Raw genomic sequence first — 22595 nt, forward strand, 5'->3', positions numbered from 1 at the left:
AATCTGTGACTGTTCGATTTTCTTGTCTGCAATTTTGATATTGTTGGAATAATATCTGCTCATAATCACTGGGGAGGAATCGAGATCGAAGAAGACGTCTCATCCATGGCCATGATGAGATGGGCGCCCTGTTTTGGCGGGCTCGGGAGAGTTGTAATTGTTCCCATCATGCAGAAGTACCAGATTTTAATTTAAACGTTACCAAATTTACCCTTTTATGATCTGGCACGTCCTTGTAATCAAAATATCTCTCTACTTCGGCTAGCCAATCGAGAAAATCTTCTATACGTAATAAACCGTTAAAACTAAGAAGTTCAGCCTTACCTCGATAGTCTCTTTCAGCACGATCTAAATGATCACCTCCATGGATTGGTCGTCGAGCAAAACCCTCATTAAGGTCCTCGTCGCTAGAACTTGAATCATCTGGTGTAGCCCTACGGTTTGCCACTGGTAATGCTCTACGAAAATTGGGATTGCGACGTACAGCAACCATGGGCGGTGGAGCCACTATGGGTGGGGGAGCAACCAAAGGTCGTGGAGCACCGCCTAGGGCTCGGGGCTGGAGTAGCGCATCCGCAAGATGGTCGAGAATTAACTGCAGCCCTTGCATGGTCAACTGACTCTCCTGGTGGAAAGCTTCCATTCTTTTCGAAAGATAACGAATCCCTGTATCACCATCCACAGGATTTTGATTCATACATTCATTATTTGTCATCGGCCCAAGGGGGATCTTCGCTCTGATACCAATTGACGCAGGGATGAACGTGATGAGGATAACTACTCCAAATCCACGGAGCTTCTCTGGACTCCTCACAGACTCGAATCCACGAGGAAAGAAAGCAGAAAATAGAAATAAATTCTAAGAAATTCGAAATTAATTAATTGATGAATAAAAATGAGTTCACAACCCTTTAAATATGAGTAACAAGCAATGAGAAATAAATCAGAATCAAACTACAACTCAAACTCCTAGAATCCGCGACTTACTATAAATAGTAAACTTACTATTTATAAACGGTTGTGATGTCTACTAGTGCGCAAGGTTTTTGGCCAAAAATAGTGTCTTATTTGGCTTCACCAAACCGTTCCTCTAATTATTCTAAGCTCTTTTCACGTTGGGTGCAACTCCTAAAGCCAGACGGATGAAGAGTTATAATCAAACTAAAACTTACTATTTATAGTAAAAACAAAATTAAAACAGGGAAACGACCGTCGATCCAGGGGTTTTTTACAATTCCGGGCTGCGCAACCCGGCGTAGCGGGGTTCGTTGGCTTTAGTAGCTCGTTCTACCCCAAAATCATATATTTTACATAGATAACTCATTCCGGATTGCAAGATACACCCGATTTAAGGTTCGATGGTCTGGATCACTTCTGTCATCGACCGGGCCTTTTCTGATCCATCTTGGCCATGTAATTGTCCGCGACCCGCTCTACATCAAGATGATAATGCTTTCACCAAGCACATCCAAGACTTGCCCGTTCAAATGAAGAAGAAAAATTAAAGAAAGCAATGCTAGATACTAAGAAACTGCAAATGAACATCAACGAGAGCAGATTCGTAATAGTTCATCTCTGGGAACAAAAGTATCAAGAAAAACTTACAAGTCTAAAAGGATATGGTTCATGCTGAGTAAAGAGAGAGTTGGGAGACAATGCCTACAAAATTAAGTTGCCAAATGACTTGAATATATTGCCGACTTTCAATGTAGCGTTTGTTTGGGTATCAGCGTTTGTTTGGGTATCATGGCAAGGTGTCTAACGTGTAAAATGAAGTCATTGTCAATATGTATAAACAACTCTTGAAAATAAATTAATAAACAAGTTGAACAAGTATTGCACATGAAGATCACTGACACTCAACAAAATCAATACAAGCAATAAAGCCTATTCTAAATGCACATGGATTAAGGGCAACAAGTAAAGATCGGATCAAGACCTTTATTACTTGTATGAAGTGTCCAACTTGTCCAAGTCGAGTCTTTTCAACGTAGGAAGAATAATGCAGGCCCATGACCGACGGGAGGAATGATGTAGGCCCATAGCCAACTGTAGGGCCCAACATGTGTTAATCTTGGATTGTTTGTGGTAAGATTTGCGGCTTAAATGTCAGAGATCACGTTTGTTATTTGTGGAGGATAAGGAGGCTAATGTGAGAGAAGATTTAATTAATGATTTTATGGTATTTAGTAGATGTTTTTTTGGTATTTTTAAACCAGATCTTTGTTAATGAGATTTTTACCATCTCAAAAAAAGAAAAAAGAAAAAAGAAAAAAAGAATTAATTTAAAATAAGTAAAGAATGATTTGAAATCAATCTAATTGTTGGAGAACTTTCATTAAAGATTCATAAGGATTGTCTTCAAGGACTAAAAGGAGGCGGTGGTATAGAAGGTAGGCATTCCACATTTTCTGACTTGTGTAAGTTTTCTCAAGTATTGCAAAAGAATTTAAGTTTGAATATCAACAAAGTTGCTTCTCCCCCTCAAATATTTCTTTCAAGTATATACATGTCTATTTCTTTGTGATTTAGAGGTCGAGATCTCATTAACTCGATAAACAGGTTCACCACATGTGGACCGGACTTACCATTCAACACTGATCAAAGTTAGGCTTTTAACAACCCGGCAGGGGAGGAGAGCAAGGTGTCATTCATGGCTTCTAGCATCTGTTTGGAAAGTGGGATTAAACGGTATGTAATTGCATTAGATGGAATTAACACTATTATTGCACAATGGAATTAATACTATTATTGCACAATGATTGCATGTCTGGAAAAACCATGGTATATTCACTATCCAAACTCACGTTTGAGATCAAATTCTTCCCATGGGAAAAACACTATATCAAGTGGAACTTGCGTTACGTTTGATGGACCATGTAATTGTAATCAACAGGCTGGATTTCACACCTGATATGAGCCACCTGGACGCATATGCAGCCTGAATGTCATGTGTAAAGGGCACATGGATGGACGACGTGGATAAAACATATGCATCAATGTGAGGTCCACGGATGTAGTGGATTTTGAGATCCACTAGAAATCCTGCGATATCTACTGTTGGGACTGGATGATATAATACCTATATTAATCCAATCCCTTCCGTCGTTTCCACACCCCAGATGGAATTTGCATGGGACCAAATGCAATTCCATACCACCTAATCCACTTTCCATACAGGCCCCAACTGCTGCCAGCCAATCACGAAACATCTCACTACTAGACGCACCATACAATTCCACCTCACGAGCACAACTGAGAACGTAGGAAATAATACTTACATGGTAGACAGGCGTGGATCAGGCGGATTAGGCAAATATTTCTCAATGGCCCAAATGCTAACTATATTGATTACTGTGTGGGAAAAACACAGCATAAATCATTAAAAAAAATTGGCAGTTGTGAGATATAGAAAACTATCTAGAGAAGCTGAAACATGGAGGCAATTGACAAGGCAATTCAAAGTGCACACAAACGTGTGAAATCCATGCCTGTCATTAGGCGGGACCACCATGAACCTTCATCTGCACTAAAATCCTGCCCATTGCATATCTGATGAGACATAGGACTACAATGGATATAAGATGTTGATCACCTTTTTTTCTGCCCCATCCATTTTCATCATCCAATGGTGTCATATATGATAAGCAAGTCAGACTGCTTTTAGTCCAGCCATTTTTTCAGCAGGACCGATCCACACAACAATCCTGCATGGGCCTTGCAAATCACCTCCTCAATGTCTCCTTGCAGGAGTTGCTTATTCATCCTCATAACATTCACTTATCATATATAGCAAGAAAAAGTCTCTTCCACACACACACATTAAAATAAAAACAAGAATATGTAGCAAAGATTTTTCGTGCATCAGGGATTTCACAGAATTCGAAAAGCCATCGTAAGAATGCCACAGCACATTCACATTTCCAGCAGACCAAAAAAAGAAATTAAAAGGAAAAGAAAATGAATGCTTTAAGAAAATAGAAAATAAAAAGATGTATTTAGAGGCATTTCCTTAAAGGAGGAGAAAAGGACGAAGAAAAAGAAAAGGGAAAACTGGTGTGATAGGATTAACTGCCCAGTTTATTGACAAACCAAACCAGAACTAAAAATCAAGCAACCACAACTGGTGAAATGAAGCATTTCCAGATACTAACTGGACCAGCAGAGCTCCCAGTTCAACCAAACCAGGTCAAACCAGTCTGATCAGGGTTTTTGAACATTGATCTGCAGTAGATTATGCATACAGGGATATTAGATAAATGCCGAGGCAAATCAATTGAAATCACACCACATTCACAGAAACCCACAAACATGCTTAGTTCAAAACCCCATTGTAAGAATGCCGCATCCCAATATCACATTCATATTTCCAGCAGAAAAAAGAACATTACTTCAATTTATTTTTTTATTTTTATTTTTTTTAAAAAAGGTGAACATTTTGAGAAAATAGAAAATAAAAAGATGTATCTAGAGGCATCCAAAGGAGGAGGAGAAAAGCAGAAAGTGGCATGACATGCTGAACTGCCCAGCAAGGTGTTCCGTAACGGTAACGGTGGCCGTAACGGCCACCACCATTACCTTTACGATATGGGGCACAACGGCTGTTATTATTTATTTATTTTTTTGAAAAAAACCTCAAAAAACCTGTATCTGCCCAGTAATGTTGATTAAAAGTATGAAAAACTTGTATCTGCCTCGTAATAGACCATTACAGGGCTATTATGGCCTTTACAGGGACGTAATGTGCCATTAACGGCAATTATAGGTCATTTTTTCCATAATGGCTGTTACAGCCGTTACGATCCCGAAACGCGTAATGGTTGCCACCGTTACCTTTACGTAACGGCTTTTATGGCACACCATGCTGCCCAGTTAAAGGGCAAACCAAACCAGGACTAAAGACCAAGCCACCATAGATGGTAAAACATCTGCAGATCTAACTGGACCACAGAGTTCCCCATTCTATCAAAACAGGTCAAACTAACCAGTCTAATCTGGTTTTTTGAATGTTTCTCTGCAGTATATTACACATACAGGAATACTAGAGAACGCTTGGGCAAATCACTTGAAATGTAAGGGATCCAGATGATTGAGAAGTGAATTGCAAGGAGAGACTAAGTAGGTGATTCACAGAAAAAATGCAACACAGCAAACATGTACCAGAGCTGGGCCACTTGGAACCTGATGTGGCATAAACATTACGAAGGTCCACAAATCAGGTTGGCTACACCAGTACATTTGTGAACAGATGGGCATCTTTTTTCCAATCATCCGCTTTTCCACGTATTCCCATGGCCCACTTAATGAGTAAACAAGCCAGATTTCTGGCATAGCAGTTCACAAAGTCAGCCTGATGAGCGGCTGGTATCCCACCCTTAAGCTGTGATTTGCCTCCTCTCTTTTTGCATGAATACTTGTACAATTCTCAGACTGTCATGGTTATCAAAAAGCAGCTGAAATTTCAGATTAGACGATCAACGCATCGAAAGTGACACCATACTCGTGCTAAAACTGAAATAGCAATTAGAAGAGAGACTTACTTCCAACTCCATATGGAGTCCTGCTTCTCACCTGCTTCTCTTGAAGGGACATGCAGTCCTGCTTCTCTTAAAGGGATACAACATGCAGTCCTGCTTCAAATCAGATGTTTGCATATTAATACGGATGTCATCCATCATGTGGAGTTCAAAGCATTACAGGTGGCAGACAAACGTACACATTAGCTAATTAGCAAATAGTGAATGAAGCCTCCTTTGCAACTGTCAGAACTTCGCTTATTACTACACAGAACTCTGTTGGTCACGCAGATGTGGAAGAATACAGTTAAGGAGGGGTATTTTCCCATCATATCAGATGTGCATGGGAAGTTACATGTTCATTCTACATGCACTAGAAAACATATTCCCCTAAAAATCCAACAAAAAATCTCATTGTCATGTGGCTTCATTTGATAAGTGGCCAGGAATCACAAATCTCGGTTAACTGAGTTTTCCGGGAAAGAAATAAATTTTTTCTCAAGTTGCAATCAGAAGGATGAAATTGATCAGGGATTTAATTGGACCCGATCAATTGCTATCGTGAACATTAAAGGGTATTGAATAAATGGATGGTAATCTCCCCAAAATATAACCTATAACAATAACGGATCCCAGTAACAAATCTCCAAATTCCAGCAGCTACATTATCTTCCCTGCAGCTAAATACAATTTCCAGCAACTAGAAACAGTTTTCAGATGACTATAATTATTAAATTCCAGATTCTCAAAAGCAATTTCCAACAAATACAGCTATTTTTATTTTTATTTTAATCACATTGGGCACTTGCACACAAAGAAGATTCATCAACTTGATAAAACTAGCATCTACCTTAAAACTCCAGAAGAAAAACTCTGATACTATGCCAGATAAAACTAGCATCTACCTTAAAACTCCAGAAGAAAAACTCTGATACTATGCCAACGTGTGATATTTTTACACAGGCACTAAGACATTGTGTATGTGGAATGTAAATAGCTCAAATTAAATATTCCTAATGATGAGCACCACTTTAGTTGGACGATAAGCCAAAAGTGACCCTAATTTGATGATCCAGAGTGGATGGTAGAAATGAAAAAGATCCAATTGTTTCAATTCAACAAATATGTGTCCACTAATCAGAGGTTTAGGACCATTCAACCAAACTGATTTTGAAAGGATGGCCTATCAACAGTGGGGTCCACAATGTGGAAAATTTTAGTTTCAGTTAGGGTCTGTTCGGTTTTCTAATTTCCTATGAAATGCAAAGTAAATGAGTCATCATTATCATTTCCAGGTGTTTGTTTAAACAGGAATTATGGCTCATAAATCGAGAGTCAAATATGCTTGTGAATGAAGTAGGTAAAGTAACTTGTAATCATTACATTTTCACAATATAAAACTACCATTTTTACAGTGATTTCTGGGTGAAACAAACAATGTAGCAAAATGATCATTGCAGTCAAACTAAGTGATGTCACCACACAATTACAAAAGTAATCATTACCCATTGTAATTGGAAAACCAAACAGGCCCTTAATGCATGGGAAGTGTACAATTTCTTAGCACCTGCTTATCAACCATCAGATTCTATTTCCATGCAAATAAATAAACAAATAAATCCATCACATTTCTGTTCCTATAATTACTGTCAGTTGCCCTACTATTGTAGTGTCCACTGATTAAGCCATGACTTGGAAAAGCTGGTCCATCTTGGATTCTGGATTTGTCCATGATCGTCACCCATGCCTGCATCTCTTCTTCCACTTTTCTTTTTGTTTTCTTGGTTACTTTTTCTTCCTAATGGCATCTCTTCTTCCTCTTCCGTTTACATGACAGAATCTTGACCTGTCCCATGATTCTTGTAACTAAAATATTAACAGCATTTTTACTATTCAGCTTTTAAGTCAGTTCTACCAGCAAATCTCAAGAATAAAAATAAAGAAATGCATTCTGTGCATGTAACAGAGGCGTTGTGGTGCTTATAAAATGTGTCATTTAACAGCTCCAAAAATCCTTGGAGATATATATGCACTTTATTTAACTGCAAAAGGAACTTGTGATACACGATTGAAAAAGTCCTGAAAAAAGATATGATTTAGATATTACATCTGCACTCTTCTGCAGATTGGTTAGCAAGTTCCCTCAGAGTGCAACATGGAAAAATGTCAGCAATATATTACAAGAGAATAAGTACAACTCAGAACCGAATCCGAGGGAAGCCCAAAAATGGACAATGGGAGCACAAATACCGTCTTAACTTCTGCTTTAACATGACGAATGAGTTACTCCCTGGATGCATCATCAGTTAGCATGAACACCAATTCTGTCTTGCCCTCACCTGCAGGAAGCTTCTTCCTGATGTACTGCTCACCCCCACTTCTGCTTTGGAACCTCATTCTGGTCCCCACTTCCTAGGCATTCATTTTCTTTTGAAGATCCTTCCTAGGCACTTCCTAGGCATTCATGCTTCATTACAACTCAAAAAGTGCTGCTTCACTGTTCCCACTGATGCTTTTTGCAATAATGATTTTACCTTCCACATAACAGATGAGTGAATCCTTGGATACATAATCAGCTAACATGTTGGAGGTTGAAGTTGCTTCAGCCGTTGAACAACTTGCTTCATTGTAGGTCTGATGGAGAGGGAATCAACAGTACACATGACGGCCAAATGCAGTGTCTCCACCAAATCATCATGAGGACCCATATCCCACAGCCCTGTGGTGAAGACCTCGCGTGCCCGGCCCTGCCGGAGAAGCATACATGCCCATTGAACAATATTGAAACCATTTCCATATGAAGAGAATGAAGGATCCAAGGCTTTCTTGTCAGATATCAGCTCCAGCAGTACCACACCATAGCTGTAGACATCAGCCTTATCAGAAACACGGCATGTCATCGCATACTCTGGAGCAACATATCCAAAAGTTCCTGCAACACCTGTGGTTGCATGTGTTTCAGAAGTACCCAGCAGCCTAGCCAATCCAAAGTCTGACAGATACGCATTGAAGTTGTTGTCCAATAAGATATTGCTCGGTTTGACATCGCGATGGAGGACCCGAGGGACACACTGATCATGTAAATAAGCAAGTGCACGAGCAATATCTAAAGCAATCCTGTGAAGCATCCTCCAGTCAACGGCTCTTGTGGACCTCTCCTGGATAAAATTTTCCAAATTGCCTCCAGGCAGATAATTATATACAAGAAACATCTCTGTCTCGCTGGCATGGAATCCTATTAAAGTAACCAAATTTGGATGGCGCATTCTTCCGAGGGTCTTGATTTCCGCATGGAACTGTTGAACCCCTTGGAACCGTCCCACTGAGAGCCTCTTTATCGCAACTAAAACTCCTGGAGAAATCTCAGCTTTATAAGTAGCTCCAAAACCTCCATGCCCAATGCAGTTACTAGGATTGAAACTTCCTGTAGCCTGCATGACATTATCGTAAGTCAGTGGCGCCCCAATCGGAGTGAAAACTGTAACTTCCCTTCTTGATCCTTGAACCGTGGGCTTTGGGATGCATTTTCTTGTATAGAGAAAGAGAACCACCAGTGCAAGAAGGACAGAAACTATAGCAGACGCTGATGTTATAGAGGCGATCTCGATGGAATTAAATCCGCTGCTTCCACTCTTCTTGGATGTACTTGCTGATGGAGACGCAGCATACTGTTGTGCAACCCCATTCCGCCCTTGCAGATCGGATGATGGCACGGACAGTGAAACTAGAGGGCAACTGCGAAGAGATGGGTTCCCAATGACACTGTCACATTTCATCGAATTAGCATTCAATGGTACTGGCCCAGACAAGTTATTGAATGACACATTGAATTCAGAGAGCGACGTCACGTTTGCTAAACCCGAAGGGATCTGCCCTGAGAGTTTATTGTTGCTGAGTAAAAGAACAGACAGATTCCTCAAAGTCACCAGGTCTCTCGGAATTTCACCTGATAGGAAATTCAAAGAAAGATCCAACACCTCTAGAGAAGGCAACCACCCCAAGCTGCTAGGGATATGCCCAGTCAGGTCGTTGCCAGCCAATGATAGATACTTCAAAGCCTTCATCTGACCAAAACTCTCCGGAATTGGACCCTGCAGTTCGTTCCTACTCAAGTCAAGGCTAACAAGAGAGTCCAAATACCCGAAATTCGACGGTATCAATCCAGTAATATGATTCCCAGCAAGATCCAAAAGCTTAAGAGATCTGCAAGTCTCACCAATCTCCACCGGAATCTGACCAGAAACCTGATTGTTGCTAAAGTTGGCAAACAATCCATTCAAATTGGCACACTTGTTGAACAGATACCCAGGAAGTGAACCAGTAAGGCCATTCCCGCTGACCAGAAATGCATAAACAGTTTGTTTGCCCAACCTTTCGGCAGCAATTGGCAAAGATGGAAGGGGGCCAGAGAAATTATTCCCACTGAAATTGTGAAGAACTGCAAGATCACCACTGGATGCAAACGATGGCAATGACATTGCAGTGAGAGCTCTGTATGTAAAGAATGAAGAATATGCAGTGGAGGGATTGTAAGGGTGGACAAACGAAGCATTCAAGGAGGTGGGTAGATAAGGGCATCCATTGTAAATGAACCTAGGAATAGAACCAGATAACTGGTTCCTGCTAACATCGAAGACTTGCATACAAGGAATCGGAAGTTTCACATTGAGGCCCCCACTCAGCTTATTGAAGTTCAAGTCGAGAAAATGCAGGTTCTTGCACTGACTAAACACCACGGGAATTTCTCCAGTGAAAAGATTCTGACCCAGGTTAACCATTTCCAAGCTGTTGCAAGCACCCCAATCACTTGGAATACTACCTTCCAGTGTGGCCCTTGGGGCCCAAATTATCTTCAACTTTGGCAATCTCGTGATATTCACCGGAATCCCTCCTTGGTAGTAGTTGTAATCGTCATAGGCAACATCCGATGGCCTGCCAAAAGAGTCCACAGATGGCGGCAACGGATTGTACAAATTCGAAAGAACGAGCACAGATAATTCTAAGCAGTTTCCAAGCTCAGCGGGCACAGGCCCACTCAGGCTGTTCCTCGATACATCCAACACTTCAAGCTTCTGAAGCCGACCAAGATCCGGTGGAATGACATCATCCAACATATTCGAAAACAATCGCAACGTTCTCAATACGCCGCAGTTCCCCAAATTATGAGGAATGACATCATTCAAAAAATTTGCCGACAAATCAAGATGCTCAAGCTGCCTGCACCCATTCCCAAGCTCCTTCGGTATAGACCCACTCAACTGATTCAAAGACAAAAATAATCCCCTCAATTCAGAGAAATTGCCAAGGAAACCGGGCACGGTCCCATTCAGTTTATTTCCAGATAAATTCAAGATCTCCAACCCGACACAGTTCAAAAGAGAGATCGGAATCTCTCCTTCAATCCCACCATTAAAACCAAGATTAAGAACACGCAGCCTCCTCAAGCCTCTGAATTCTGAAGGCAGCGTCCCAGACAGAGAATTGCCCTCAAGATTGAGCACTACTAACTTCTCCAAACCCCATATCTCGACAGGAATCTCACCGTCAAAATCATTGAACGGCAAAGATAGAACCCTGAGCTCAGATAGCTCCCCGAACAACGGCAACAGCTTCCCCGCCAATTTTCTATTACCAACCGAACAATTCCGACCGAAGAAAGAAAATTCAGAGCAAGAAGCATCCGAAAGAGAATTACCTCTGCGGAAGTCACCGCCGCCACTGCTGCCAGTGATGTTGAGGGATATGACCCTAGATTTCGAGTCGCAGGAGACCCCAGACCATGAGCACGGGTCGGGATCAGCAGAATTCCAGTCGGAGAGAAGATCGGCAGGATTGGATGAGACCGAGGATTTGAATTGGAGGAGAATAGACTTTTCGGAGGTGGCGGCAGAGATGGAGAGAGGAAGGAAGAGAAGGAGAGTGAGAAAGAGAGAAAGGATTAGGGTTTTGTAGAGGGATCGGAGGCTTCTCATCTTCTCAGGTGAGATCGATGAAGAGATCTAAAACGCTAATAAGAGCTCTCTCACAGGCCCTGAGGTAGAGAGAGGGGGAGGGGGGGAGAGAAGAGTTCAGAAACCCTAACCCTAATCTCGGAGACAGAGAGAGAGAGAGAGAGAGAGAGAGAGAGAGAGTTATTTGGGAAAACGCGTTTTCTTTCTTTTGCTTTTCCACTCCTTTTTTCTTCTCCTTCTTTCTCCTTTTCTGGTTTCCTTTCTCGTTTTTCGTTTTTATTCGAAAGCCACTCGCGCGAGTAGGATTAGAAGCGGCCATGCTCACGTGGTAAGTGCAGGAGATCTAAGCGGTTGATTAGATGGTACGCGGACGCGGATTGCGTCCTACCCCTGCCCTGACGGTGTCCGGGCATGACTCTGTGGGGCTTAGCGTGATGTAAGTGTTTTATCCACGCCGTTCATAGCTTTTCTCAGATCATTTTAAGATACGATCCGAAAAATGAGGCAAGTGGAAGGCTTAAGTGTACCACAAATTGGGGATTAAACATCCACCATTAAAAACTTCTTAGGAGCCGGAGAAGTTTTGGATCAAGCTGATATTTGTGTTTTCACGTCATCCACGTCTACGTGACCTTATGAATAGGTTCGATGGTAAAAAAAAATACATCACGGTGGTCATTAGAAAGGTTTCAATTGCGGGTGTCATTATCACAGCAGCTTCCTTTGGCGTGCTACAATGGAGCTGTGTACCTGCCTCATTTTTAGTAACATCCCTTAAAATGATCTGAGATAAGCGATGAAGGGCGTGGATAAAACACTTACATAACGGTGGGGCCCACAGAGATGGATTACCGTCCAGGCGCGGTAGGACGCAATCCGCGTCCAGGTTGTGTTGATGTGTTGAGCGCTGTGGGCCAACATGAGGACGCAGATTAGGGGACGCGGTTTGGCTGGTGAACCCGACACTGGCCAGCTAGCTGGTGTCAAACCTCCATGGCCCACTCTGATGCACGTGTTTAATCCACACCGTCCATCCATTTTGCTCGCTCATTTCAAAGCTCCAGTGGACCGAAGCAAAGGAAACGTTGGGAATAATGACACTCATCGTTAAAACCTTCTCGGGCCCACCATGAAATTTATTTGCCATCCCAACCTGTTCATGAGATTGCACAGACTTGGGAAAGCACACAAATCCGCTTGATCCAAAACTCAGGTGGCCCAAAAAGTTTTCAACATGTTCACTCCCCACTAGTTTTGTGGTGTGTTCCACTTGAGCTTTGGATCTACCTCATTTTTAACTCATGCTTAAAAATGAATTAGAAAATAGATGAATAATAAGGATAAAAGTGGGACCACAAAGGTTAACACCAACTAGATGGCTGGTGTTGAGGTCACCAGCCACAACCAGTCCCAGATTAGGACCCATTGGTGGTGTGTTATGCATCGGGTGTTGTGGCCCACCATAATGTATTTGTTTTATATGTGGGACCCAACTTGATGTATGTGTTTTATACCCGCATGTTGCATCCATTTTTATAACTCATATTAGGGGATAAATCCAAAACTGAAGTAAATCCAAAGTTCAAGTTGATCACAACGCACCAAAACAGTGGTGGGATAATGACACCCACAGTTAAAGCCTTTATTGGCCCACCGTGATGTTTATTTATCATCCAAGACAAATGTCAACTCAATCTAAAACTTTTATAATCCCGAGAAATTTTTAATGGTTGGATTTCAATCACCATATTGGTGTGGCCTACTTGAGCTTTGAATATGCTTCATTTTTTTAAGGTACATGTTGTGTAGATGCCTTGTATTCTGCAGGATATGGTTGACCTTGAGTATTCAAGGTCTACCACAACTCACTGTGATGTTCACGGTCGACCATGGAACATGACTCTCCGTGATGATTCACGATCAACCATGAAATTCCACGGTCGATTATGACTCTCTGTAATGATTCATGGTCGACCGTGGGTGCGACCGTCGGGTTTTGCAATTTTGTGCAAAATAAGTTATTTAAGCCCGGTTTTCTCATTAGGGCTTGGGTCTTATCAAAAGCTTATACAAGTGTTTTCTCAAGGGGCTAGGGTTGACCAAGAGAGAGGTTTTCTACACTTGTAAAGGGACTTAGGAAGGATTTCTCAAGGTTTTTAGAGGTTTCCTACAGGTGTGCATCGCAAGGGGAGATCGGGTACATTTATAATTGAAGAAGGTGAGTCGGTTGTACAACTCTAAGGTTTTGATTAAAGTGGATCTCTGTTGTTCTATCTTCATTTATCGTACTTCCGCAAAGTGCACAGATTGGTGGTGGTGTTAGATCCAAATTTTTAACACCAAGGGTTTGATCTAGGTTTGTTGTTAACTCGGGTTTACATCATTGTGGTGTGATATAGAGAGGGTTCACTCACAACAAAATAGTATCAGAGCGTCAGGTTGAATGTTTGGGTTTGAGCAAAGATATCAGAATCTAAATTCGATATACAAAAGTTTGATGTGAAGAACAATTCCAGTTTATGGCAGCGAAAGGTCAAGGACATTCTAGTTTCACAAGGGTCGAGCAAGGCGTTTGTTAGAAATAAAACTGGAGAAGATGTCGAATTATGACTGAAGTGATGTTTGGGAGAAAGTTATGAGCACCATCTATTTATGTTTGTCAGATGAGGTTATGTACAACGTCCTGATCGAGGAATCTCCCCCGATGATATCAAGAAAGTTAGAAGACATATACACATCAAAATCCCTCATAATAGGGCTGAAATTGAAAGAAGGATCCGATCTCCTAGAGCACATGAACTTATTTACAAAGTTATGTAGCGAATTGGTAAGGTTTGGAGAGACGGTCAAGGAAGAAGATAAAGCGGTGCTACTTCTAGCCAGTGTTTTAAATATCGACGATATCAACCAATATATCCCACGATATATCTTATATCCCACTTGTGCGATACGAAATGCACAGTTAGTGCAGATATATCCCACCTATTCGATCAGGTGAGCATTTCAATTTTTAATCCTTTTTTTTTTTGTTATAAATCTCGTTAAATCAGTATCAAATTATTACAAATCTATGATTCTTCATGTTTTTCATGAAAAAGCATGGATTTGGAGGTTCAATTTTAAGATTTGGGGGAGATGGGACAAGTTGGGAAAAATTAGAAAACATTAAAATTTCTCAATTTCTCGCAAATCAGTTGCAATCTTTGTATCCAAACACAAAATCAAATATGTATGTAACCTGATCTATTGATTCTTCTCTTGCTTTTGAATGTATTACTTATGTCTTCAAATATGTCTTTTTATGTTTATAAATTATATGAATAAACTTTAAATATAGTTGCATCAGTTTAGTTAGACACTGCATGTATCAGGAACCCATATAAAGGAAACCCCTATTATGTGCACTTTTTTTTTGTAATGTTTGGATTTCTAAGTGTGTATTGATGTCTTGTTCAACAATCCTTAAAGTTTCCATGAAAAATTCAACCAATTTCCCAACGTTCCCATGTTTCCCAACAACAACAATACATTACGCGATAACAACGATATATCCCATGCAATAACTAATATGTATCTGTATCCCAAGGGTGTGATACATTATGCAATAATAATATTTAAAACATTGCTTCTAGCATTGCTTCTCTCGTCATACGACCATCTTGTCACTACTCTTCTGTATGAGAAGAATATAGTGAAGCTCAAAGAAATCACTGCGGCGCTCGTTTTCAACGAGATGAGGAAAAAGTCAAGTGATAAGGACTCTTAGGCTGAAGGGCTAGTCGCAAAAGGGAGTTAGGAACGTGGGCGATTCGTGTAGCGATCTTGGCCAAATAAGAAGAAAAGTCCAGATCGAATTCGAAGGCAAATGATTGATGCTTTTATTGCGACATTAAGGGGCACTTCAAGAGAGAGTGTTAGAAATGAAAGGATGACATGGAAAGAAAAAGCAAAGAAGAATGGAACACAACTGAATCAACAAGTGTAGCAGAAGAGAACTCAGAAAGAGACCTCCTCTCGGTCTCTTCAGGTACAAGTCTCTCTCAGATACGTAGATTCTAAACTCAGGATGTTTATATCACATATGCCTGGATAAGACTTCGTTCGATTCCTATAAGTCTTATGATGGAAAATGATACAATATGCAAGGCCATCGGAATAGGAACCATCAAGGTAAGGATGTTTGACAGAGTCATTTAGACTCTCGGTGAGGTTAAGCATGTCCCAAATCTGAAGAAAAATTTAATATACTTAGGAGTTTTAGATATAAACGGTTGCACATTCACCGCATTTGGCGGTGTATTAAAGGTCATAAGAGGTGCAATGGTATTGATGAAGGGATATAAGGTTGGAAATATGTACAAGTTGGTCGGGAGCACAGTTATGGGTGAGGCCGCTTCCACCTCACACGTAGAATCCGACACAGATGATATAAATTTGTAGTATCTGTGGTTAGGGCATATGAGCGAGAAGGGCTTGATGGAACTTCACAAACGAAAATTGTTAAAGGTAGTTAAGGCATGCAAGATGGATTTCTGTGAACATTGCATCCTATGCAAGCAATGCATGATATGGTTCAAGATTGCTACACATACTAGCAGTGGGGTGCTCGACTATATTCATTTCGATGTTTGGGGGCCAGTGACAGTACTGTCTAGGGGAGGAGCACGATACTTCGTGACCTTCATAGATGATTACTCAAGAAAGGTTTGGGTCCACTTTATGGACCATAAGACCGAAGTGTTTGCCAAGTTCAAGAAATGGAAGGCAAAAGTAAAGAAGCAAATCGGGAGACAAGTCAAGTGTCTCAAGTTAGACAATGGCACGAAGTATAGAGAAGCGTAATTCATGGAATTTTGTAAGGAACAAGGTATCACATGGCACTTCTCAACTCCAGGGACCCACAAGACAATGAGGTGGCAGAGTGTAACGCCCCGTACTTTCCCGTATTCGGGTGCTACCGAGTAACCCAAGTTAGTATAAGTACAAACCTAACTTATTCGAACATTTATGATCATTCCAGTCTAAATCCACTGTTCATCAGGTCTAAAACGTCCTGTAGGAAGATCCATTATTTGAAAAACACAGATCTGATTATCTAATTTCATATCTAACTCCCAGATTACACCTAAACATTCGTTAGGGCCCCAAGGGTTATTGATAATTAAATGTTAGACAATCCAATCGTTGGATCGTTTAAGTGCTCAGTAAATCGTGATTTGATAATTAGGGATTCAGGTGGTGTAGCTCACTTTAATGCAAAGAAACCCTAATATTAGGGTATGTAGCTAAACGACGCATAACGAATAATCTCACATCTTACCTATAGGCATGATGATAATAATAATAATAATAAATAAATAAATAAATAAAAAGATAAATAAATAACAGTGTGTATAGGTAATAACAATGATAATAATAATAACAATAATATAAAATCATGAGACAAATAGTCCTAATAACCTACAGAGCGGGACCCACAACAGAAAATACATGCAGATAATGATAATAATAATAATAAAGGGAAATAAACAATGATAATAATAAATAATAATAGTAATAAAATTAATATTAATATTAGTATTTGGACTAGTGATATATTATGAAGGTCTTGAACATACACGTGATCCATTAAGACCCTTTTAACCGTTGACATTCAATTTTGAGATGATCCGACCATTAGATTCACGGGAATCCATCAATATAACCCAAATCAAGTTATGGGCCCCACTTAGGCCTTAAATCTGCCTAATATTCAATCTAGGGCTCTGATTAGGAACCCCAAGATCGAATGGGAGAAGTGGATTTCACCAGAACATCACGGTGGACCTCACACAGGTGTTGCGTGTGCACTAAGAGTGGTGCACTCATTGTGCACCAGACCTCCAATGCGGTCATACAAGCACTAACCCGGGCTTGTCCAAAAAAGGAAATTCTCCTACCTGCAGCCGTTTGAAACGGCTTGTTTTTCTCCCTCATTTAATCAAGATGTGGCCCACCATCTTATCCCAGTTGGAGGATCCAAACAGCCCATTTGATAGAGCGTCCACGCCTGATCAAAACCTCGCCTGTTTCACATGATGACAAGTACACGCGTGGGCGCAAACTTTAACGCAAACTGACTGTGTTGTAGGTTCTTTCCAAAAATGAAAAATTTTCGTTTCTCCTTTAGTTTGCCAGGATGGGGATTCGAGTGAGGTGGAATCCCTCAATTCCAGCCATTCATATGGTGTTATCTCAGCCGTCCATTTGCTTATGGTTTTCCAAACAAAACCATGTCTGGTTTCGGTTCCTACCCATCGAAATTTGGAGACGGTTTTGGCCAGAGAAAATTCAGACCATTTGTTACTAATCCGATCGGTCTGGGATCGTTAGGGCAATGCTTTTAGAAGGAGCAGATCAGCCCTCAATGCTAATTCTCCTATCCTCGCGATCGCACTCAAAAAATGGCAACCATCTTCCTCCCTTCAAACCCACCATGAAAACACCAATAGAGCTCCACTCTGATCATTCCACAAGCTCCTATGAACCCATCTATATCATCCAACACCTCCAGATCGAAGGAACGAAGCTCTGTTTCCAATCCGCCATTAACGGCAATCACCTTCTATCTTCGAAACCGCCCGCAAAACACCCTTGGAGCTTCGTTTTCAAGCTTCCACTAGCTCTTATGGGTGCATACGAACCATCTAGAAGCAGTGGGATCAGGATAGATTCATCAGACCGAGAAGTGCCATTGGAGCTCGGTCATCTTCCACGGCAAGCTTGCACCATCAGTGCAACTTGTAATGCTATCGATTTTGGGTCCAGAGTTACAAACGTGTGGCCCACATCATCGCCATCCAAATGATCCGAGAGAGAGAGAGAGAGAGAGAGAGAGAGAGAGAGCAGAGGTGTCGAGGAGCGGTGCGGTGGAGTTGCTAGCTGGTCACGACTGCGTTGACTCGATGAGTTCCATCGAGTCTGGTTCGAGCCAAGGGCCCTGCTGGGCCTCCAGAGAAGCAGGAAAAACAGAAGGATAGATTGGAGAAGGAGAGAAGAATGAAGAAAGGATGAAGGAGAAGAAGTAGATAGAGAGAGAGAGAGAGCCACCGCTGAGTCGACTCGGCTGAACTCCCTGAGTCCTGCTGTGCGAGTCGGGTCAGGGCTGACTGGTTGCAACAGAAGAAGAAGAAGAAGAAGAAGAAGAGAGAGAGAGAGGATGCGAGTGGTGGTGTTGCACCACGTCATGTCAGGCCGAGTCAAGCTTGGGACTGATCTAGGTATGGCTGGATATTCCAACAAAAGAAAAAAAAGATAGGAAGAGAGAGAAAGAAAGAGAGAGCAAAAGAAAAGAGAAGGAGAGAGGTAGAGAGGTAGAGAGGGAGAGAGATTGGGCAGTGGTTGTACCAACCGAGTCAACTCAGTTGAGCTGTTGGCCAAGTTCGGGCCTGGCTTGAATATGAGCCTTGTAGGACTCTAGACAGAGTAGATGACAAGGACAAAGGAGGAAGAGAGAACATAAGAGGAAGAAGAATGTGTGGGTGAGGTGCTACTTAGTTGATTCAAGTTAAGGGACGATGTTTGCCTCCATGCCACATTAATTTGCATGGAGTTAAGCTGCCAAACTGACTAATGTAAGTCAACTTTTCTCCCTAAAATGGATTTGTTTTGAGTTATTTAGTCTTTCGATAATAATTGTGATTATTAAGCATGGCTAACTGTTATAGATTATACATGCTAATAGTAGTTTTTACAATCAAAATTACTATTATTAAATATTAGTAATATCATTCTTAGGTATAATCATTGAAAGTAGGTCATACTATTTATTGCATTGCAATGATTATTAATATCGCATAGCTAACCTTAATCATATCATTAAGGATAATGGTTATTTTATAATTATACTTCAATTAACATCCAAATCCTCAAACCTAAGCATATGACTAAACTCTAGGATGAAATCCTAAACCTAAGTAGTATAAACTCTAGGTCAATACCCTAAACATAGATAGTGTGTTAGGTTTGGATCTAATTGTAGAATTTTATAATTCATGGTAGATCATAGTATCTATTATCATAACTAGAGTCACTATGGATAGTTATGACTATTATCATTAGAAAACATTATCATTTTCCTTATGGAATTAGTATAATCCTTGTTAATATGATTATTAGTATTAGTCCTTATTATATTATTGTTAGTAAAAATTTTATTATTACTACTTGCACTATTTAAGAGATTATTAGTCATTATAAGAATAATAGATAACGTCAGTATATGTAAATATAAACTTATGAAGCATCATTATTAATATGTTAGCTAATGTAAATTATAACACTAACGCTAATAATTATCTTATAATTATTAAGATTAAATTGTAACTAATACACCAACTAGAGTTCAAATCCTAGAATCTAAGTTTAGGGCTAAACGTTAGGATGAAAGTCCTAATTTTACATTAAAACCCTAAGATAAATAATTCAAACCCTAAACTATGATCTTAAATCTAGGTAGTGCGTAGAACTTGGATCTAATTGTACAAGTTCTTGGTTGTGGTAGGATTCAATTCTAAGGGCGCGAACACTTAGCGACGCTAGAAGGTGATTCGGTTCATTAGGTGATGATTTCTTCCCCTTAAGCTTTCCATCTCTAAATTAAATCAATGATAACTTTTAAACTGATTATGAATGATGCCTTAGAGCTTGATTAATTATATGACTAGCTTACTTAGATATATGTTTGAGAATTGATTATGAATATCAAATGCATATGCTAGACCATTGATTCATTTAATAGTTCTTGAATTGTATTTACACTTGTAATTAAGTTGTACTTTATTATAATGGTATCCTAGTTCGATACATGATTTCCATGCCATTTGGATATACTATTGTACTGTTTGCAAGACACATATGAATTGAAATCTCTCTAGTCTGTGAGGTAAACCTCTATCTATGAAAGAGAGTACATACTTAGGGTGTAATGAGATTGATTGTGTTAAGAATATACCCTTAACATGGAGGTTATGTTAGTGGCAAAATTATTCAGAGGACTTACCATCTATGGGGTGATTCCACCCATTTGATTGTGGGATGAACCATTTGATGTTTTTATATATCGCTGTTGCTTATTCGTATTTAAGGCATGCATACCGACTCCTTTTAATCATTGTATTTAGTATCTTTGACATTCATTCTCACTTAATATATGATGGTAGCTTCCTATACATTGAGAGTTGATTGGCCACATGCTGATGGGTTCTATCAACATCCTAAGGCAGTAGACTCATGGGCCGTGAATGGTGGAAATGAGATACTATGCCCAAGCCGTCGGCCTACGCTGGGTGACGAGCCCCCGTAGTGACCTTGAGCTTTATTAAACCAGCTGATTGTAATTGGATTAATAATGGTCTAGTTAATCATGCATACATGGCATATTAACGATGACGGTGGATATTTCTGGATGCTGTAGCACGTGCCCTCCGGGTTATTGGGGGTATCGTTTCGCTAGCTGTCAGACCATCGACTATCGATTTTACGTACGTGATGTATGATAGGTAGTCATTATGCGGTACGTGATGTACGCATGTAATGTGCTTCGCTAATGGCCAGCCTTTGCATGGGTGATGAGCCCAACTGCCGACTGGATGAGCATCCCCAGGTCGATGATGCATTCATGGATCCATGCATGTAATAAGACTGCATTTTGCTATATTTTGTTTGATTGGTTGCTTTCATGCTATACTTGTCTGAGGCGGCGGTGTATAATCTTGAGGGGAATTCACACTGAGCTGGCCACCCATCCATCAAATATATAACCGTACAGGTAGCACGGGTGGGTTAAGTGATATTCAGGTTCAGACTGATGAGGAGTCGGGTGTAATTGTCAAGTATGCATGATTGTCCGTGCCAAGAGAAGCTACGCGATCGTGTGGCTTACGTTTAAATGCATTTTAATATTTCTCATGTATTAAATTTTGTAAATCTTATATTTGTAAATATCGAGACATTGGTTTGTATAAGTCATTTTGGGCAATTACTTGTATATTCTAAATGTAAATGTAAATTTTCATTTATTTGATTTGTCCATCCTACGCTAAACTGCTAACTCTGAAAGGAATATATATATATATATATATATATATATGAAATTTGGCTCTCTAAAGGTTAACACTAGGGTTTTTGGGAAACGAGTTGTATACTCAAGTCCTGAAAACACGGGGCATTACACAGAGAGGATGAATAGAACTATGTTGGAGAGGACGAGAAGGATGTGGTTGCATGTGGGGCTGCCTAAAAGCTTCTGGGCTGAAGTAGTGAATATATCATGTTACATAATAAATCGGTCACCATATACAATGCTAGACTTTAACGTACAGAGGAAGTCTGAACATAAAAGGACATTGATTACTCGAGACTGAGAATTTTAAGATGTCCATCATATGTCCACGTGCAGAGTGGGTAGAGGACAAAATTGGATCTAAAGTCTAGGAAGTGCATCTTTGTCGGGTATGTGAAAGGTATGAAGGGTTACAAACTTTGAGTTCCACTTACTCAAAAGGTGGTTAGTAGTAGAGATGTCATCTTTGATGAGGCATCAATGTTGAAACCAATAAGGAAGTTGTAGCTGAGAAATCAGATGGGACCTAGAGATCATTGGTGCAGGTCGAGCCAGTTAAGTACGTTACTGAAGGTCAAAATCAATAGGAGTAAGGCACTGAGCAAAATAATTAGAAGTGTACATATGAAAGTTTAGCCAGGAACATGGAGAAAAGAACCATTAGAATCCCTGTTAGATATGAGTTCCAGGATATGGTCTCTTTTGGCTTGTTCACATGGAGTGGAGACCCCTCAACATTTTAAAAAGCAAAATCTAGAAAAGACGGCGACAAGTGGTTGTCGGCCATGACAAAGGAGATGGAATCGCTCTACATGAATCAGACATGCGAGTTAGTGGAACTTTGTAAAAGTTAGTGGGATATAGGGTGCAAATGGATCTACAGGAAGAAAGAAGCATTAACAAAAAAGGAGAGTGAAAAGTATAAGACAATGCTTGTAGTAAAGGGGCACTCATAGAGGGAATGAGTGGATTACAATGAAGTTTTTTCTCTAGTTGTGAAATATAGCTCAATCAAGGTGTTACTGG

General features: G+C 40.3%; 1 protein-coding gene and 1 long non-coding RNA gene across 2 annotated transcripts; both read right to left on the reverse strand.

The window, feature by feature from the left end:
* Positions 1-4426: 4426 nt before the first annotated feature.
* Positions 4427-6397, reverse strand: LOC131229748 (uncharacterized). Its single transcript, XR_009163569.1, has 2 exons — positions 5717-6397; positions 4427-5630 (listed from the first exon to the last, which is right to left on the reverse strand). It is a non-coding gene; the product is annotated as an uncharacterized LOC131229748 (long non-coding RNA).
* Positions 6398-7506: 1109 nt separating this feature from the next.
* Positions 7507-11663, reverse strand: LOC131229747 (LRR receptor-like serine/threonine-protein kinase RPK2). Its single transcript, XM_058225760.1, has one exon. It carries the CDS (start codon positions 11486-11488, stop codon positions 8093-8095), a length of 3396 nt encoding a protein of 1131 aa, XP_058081743.1. The 5' UTR covers positions 11489-11663; the 3' UTR covers positions 7507-8092.
* Between the last annotated feature and the right edge of the window lie 10932 nt (positions 11664-22595).

This window comes from Magnolia sinica, chromosome 16 (assembly GCF_029962835.1).
Source record: "Magnolia sinica isolate HGM2019 chromosome 16, MsV1, whole genome shotgun sequence".
Classification (NCBI taxonomy): Eukaryota; Viridiplantae; Streptophyta; class Magnoliopsida; order Magnoliales; family Magnoliaceae; genus Magnolia; species Magnolia sinica.

Excerpts from the sequence above, each read along its gene's own strand:
- LOC131229747 (XM_058225760.1), bottom strand. The coding sequence starts at position 11,488 with ATGAGAAGCCTCCGATCCCTCTACAAAACCCTAATCCTTTCTCTCTTT.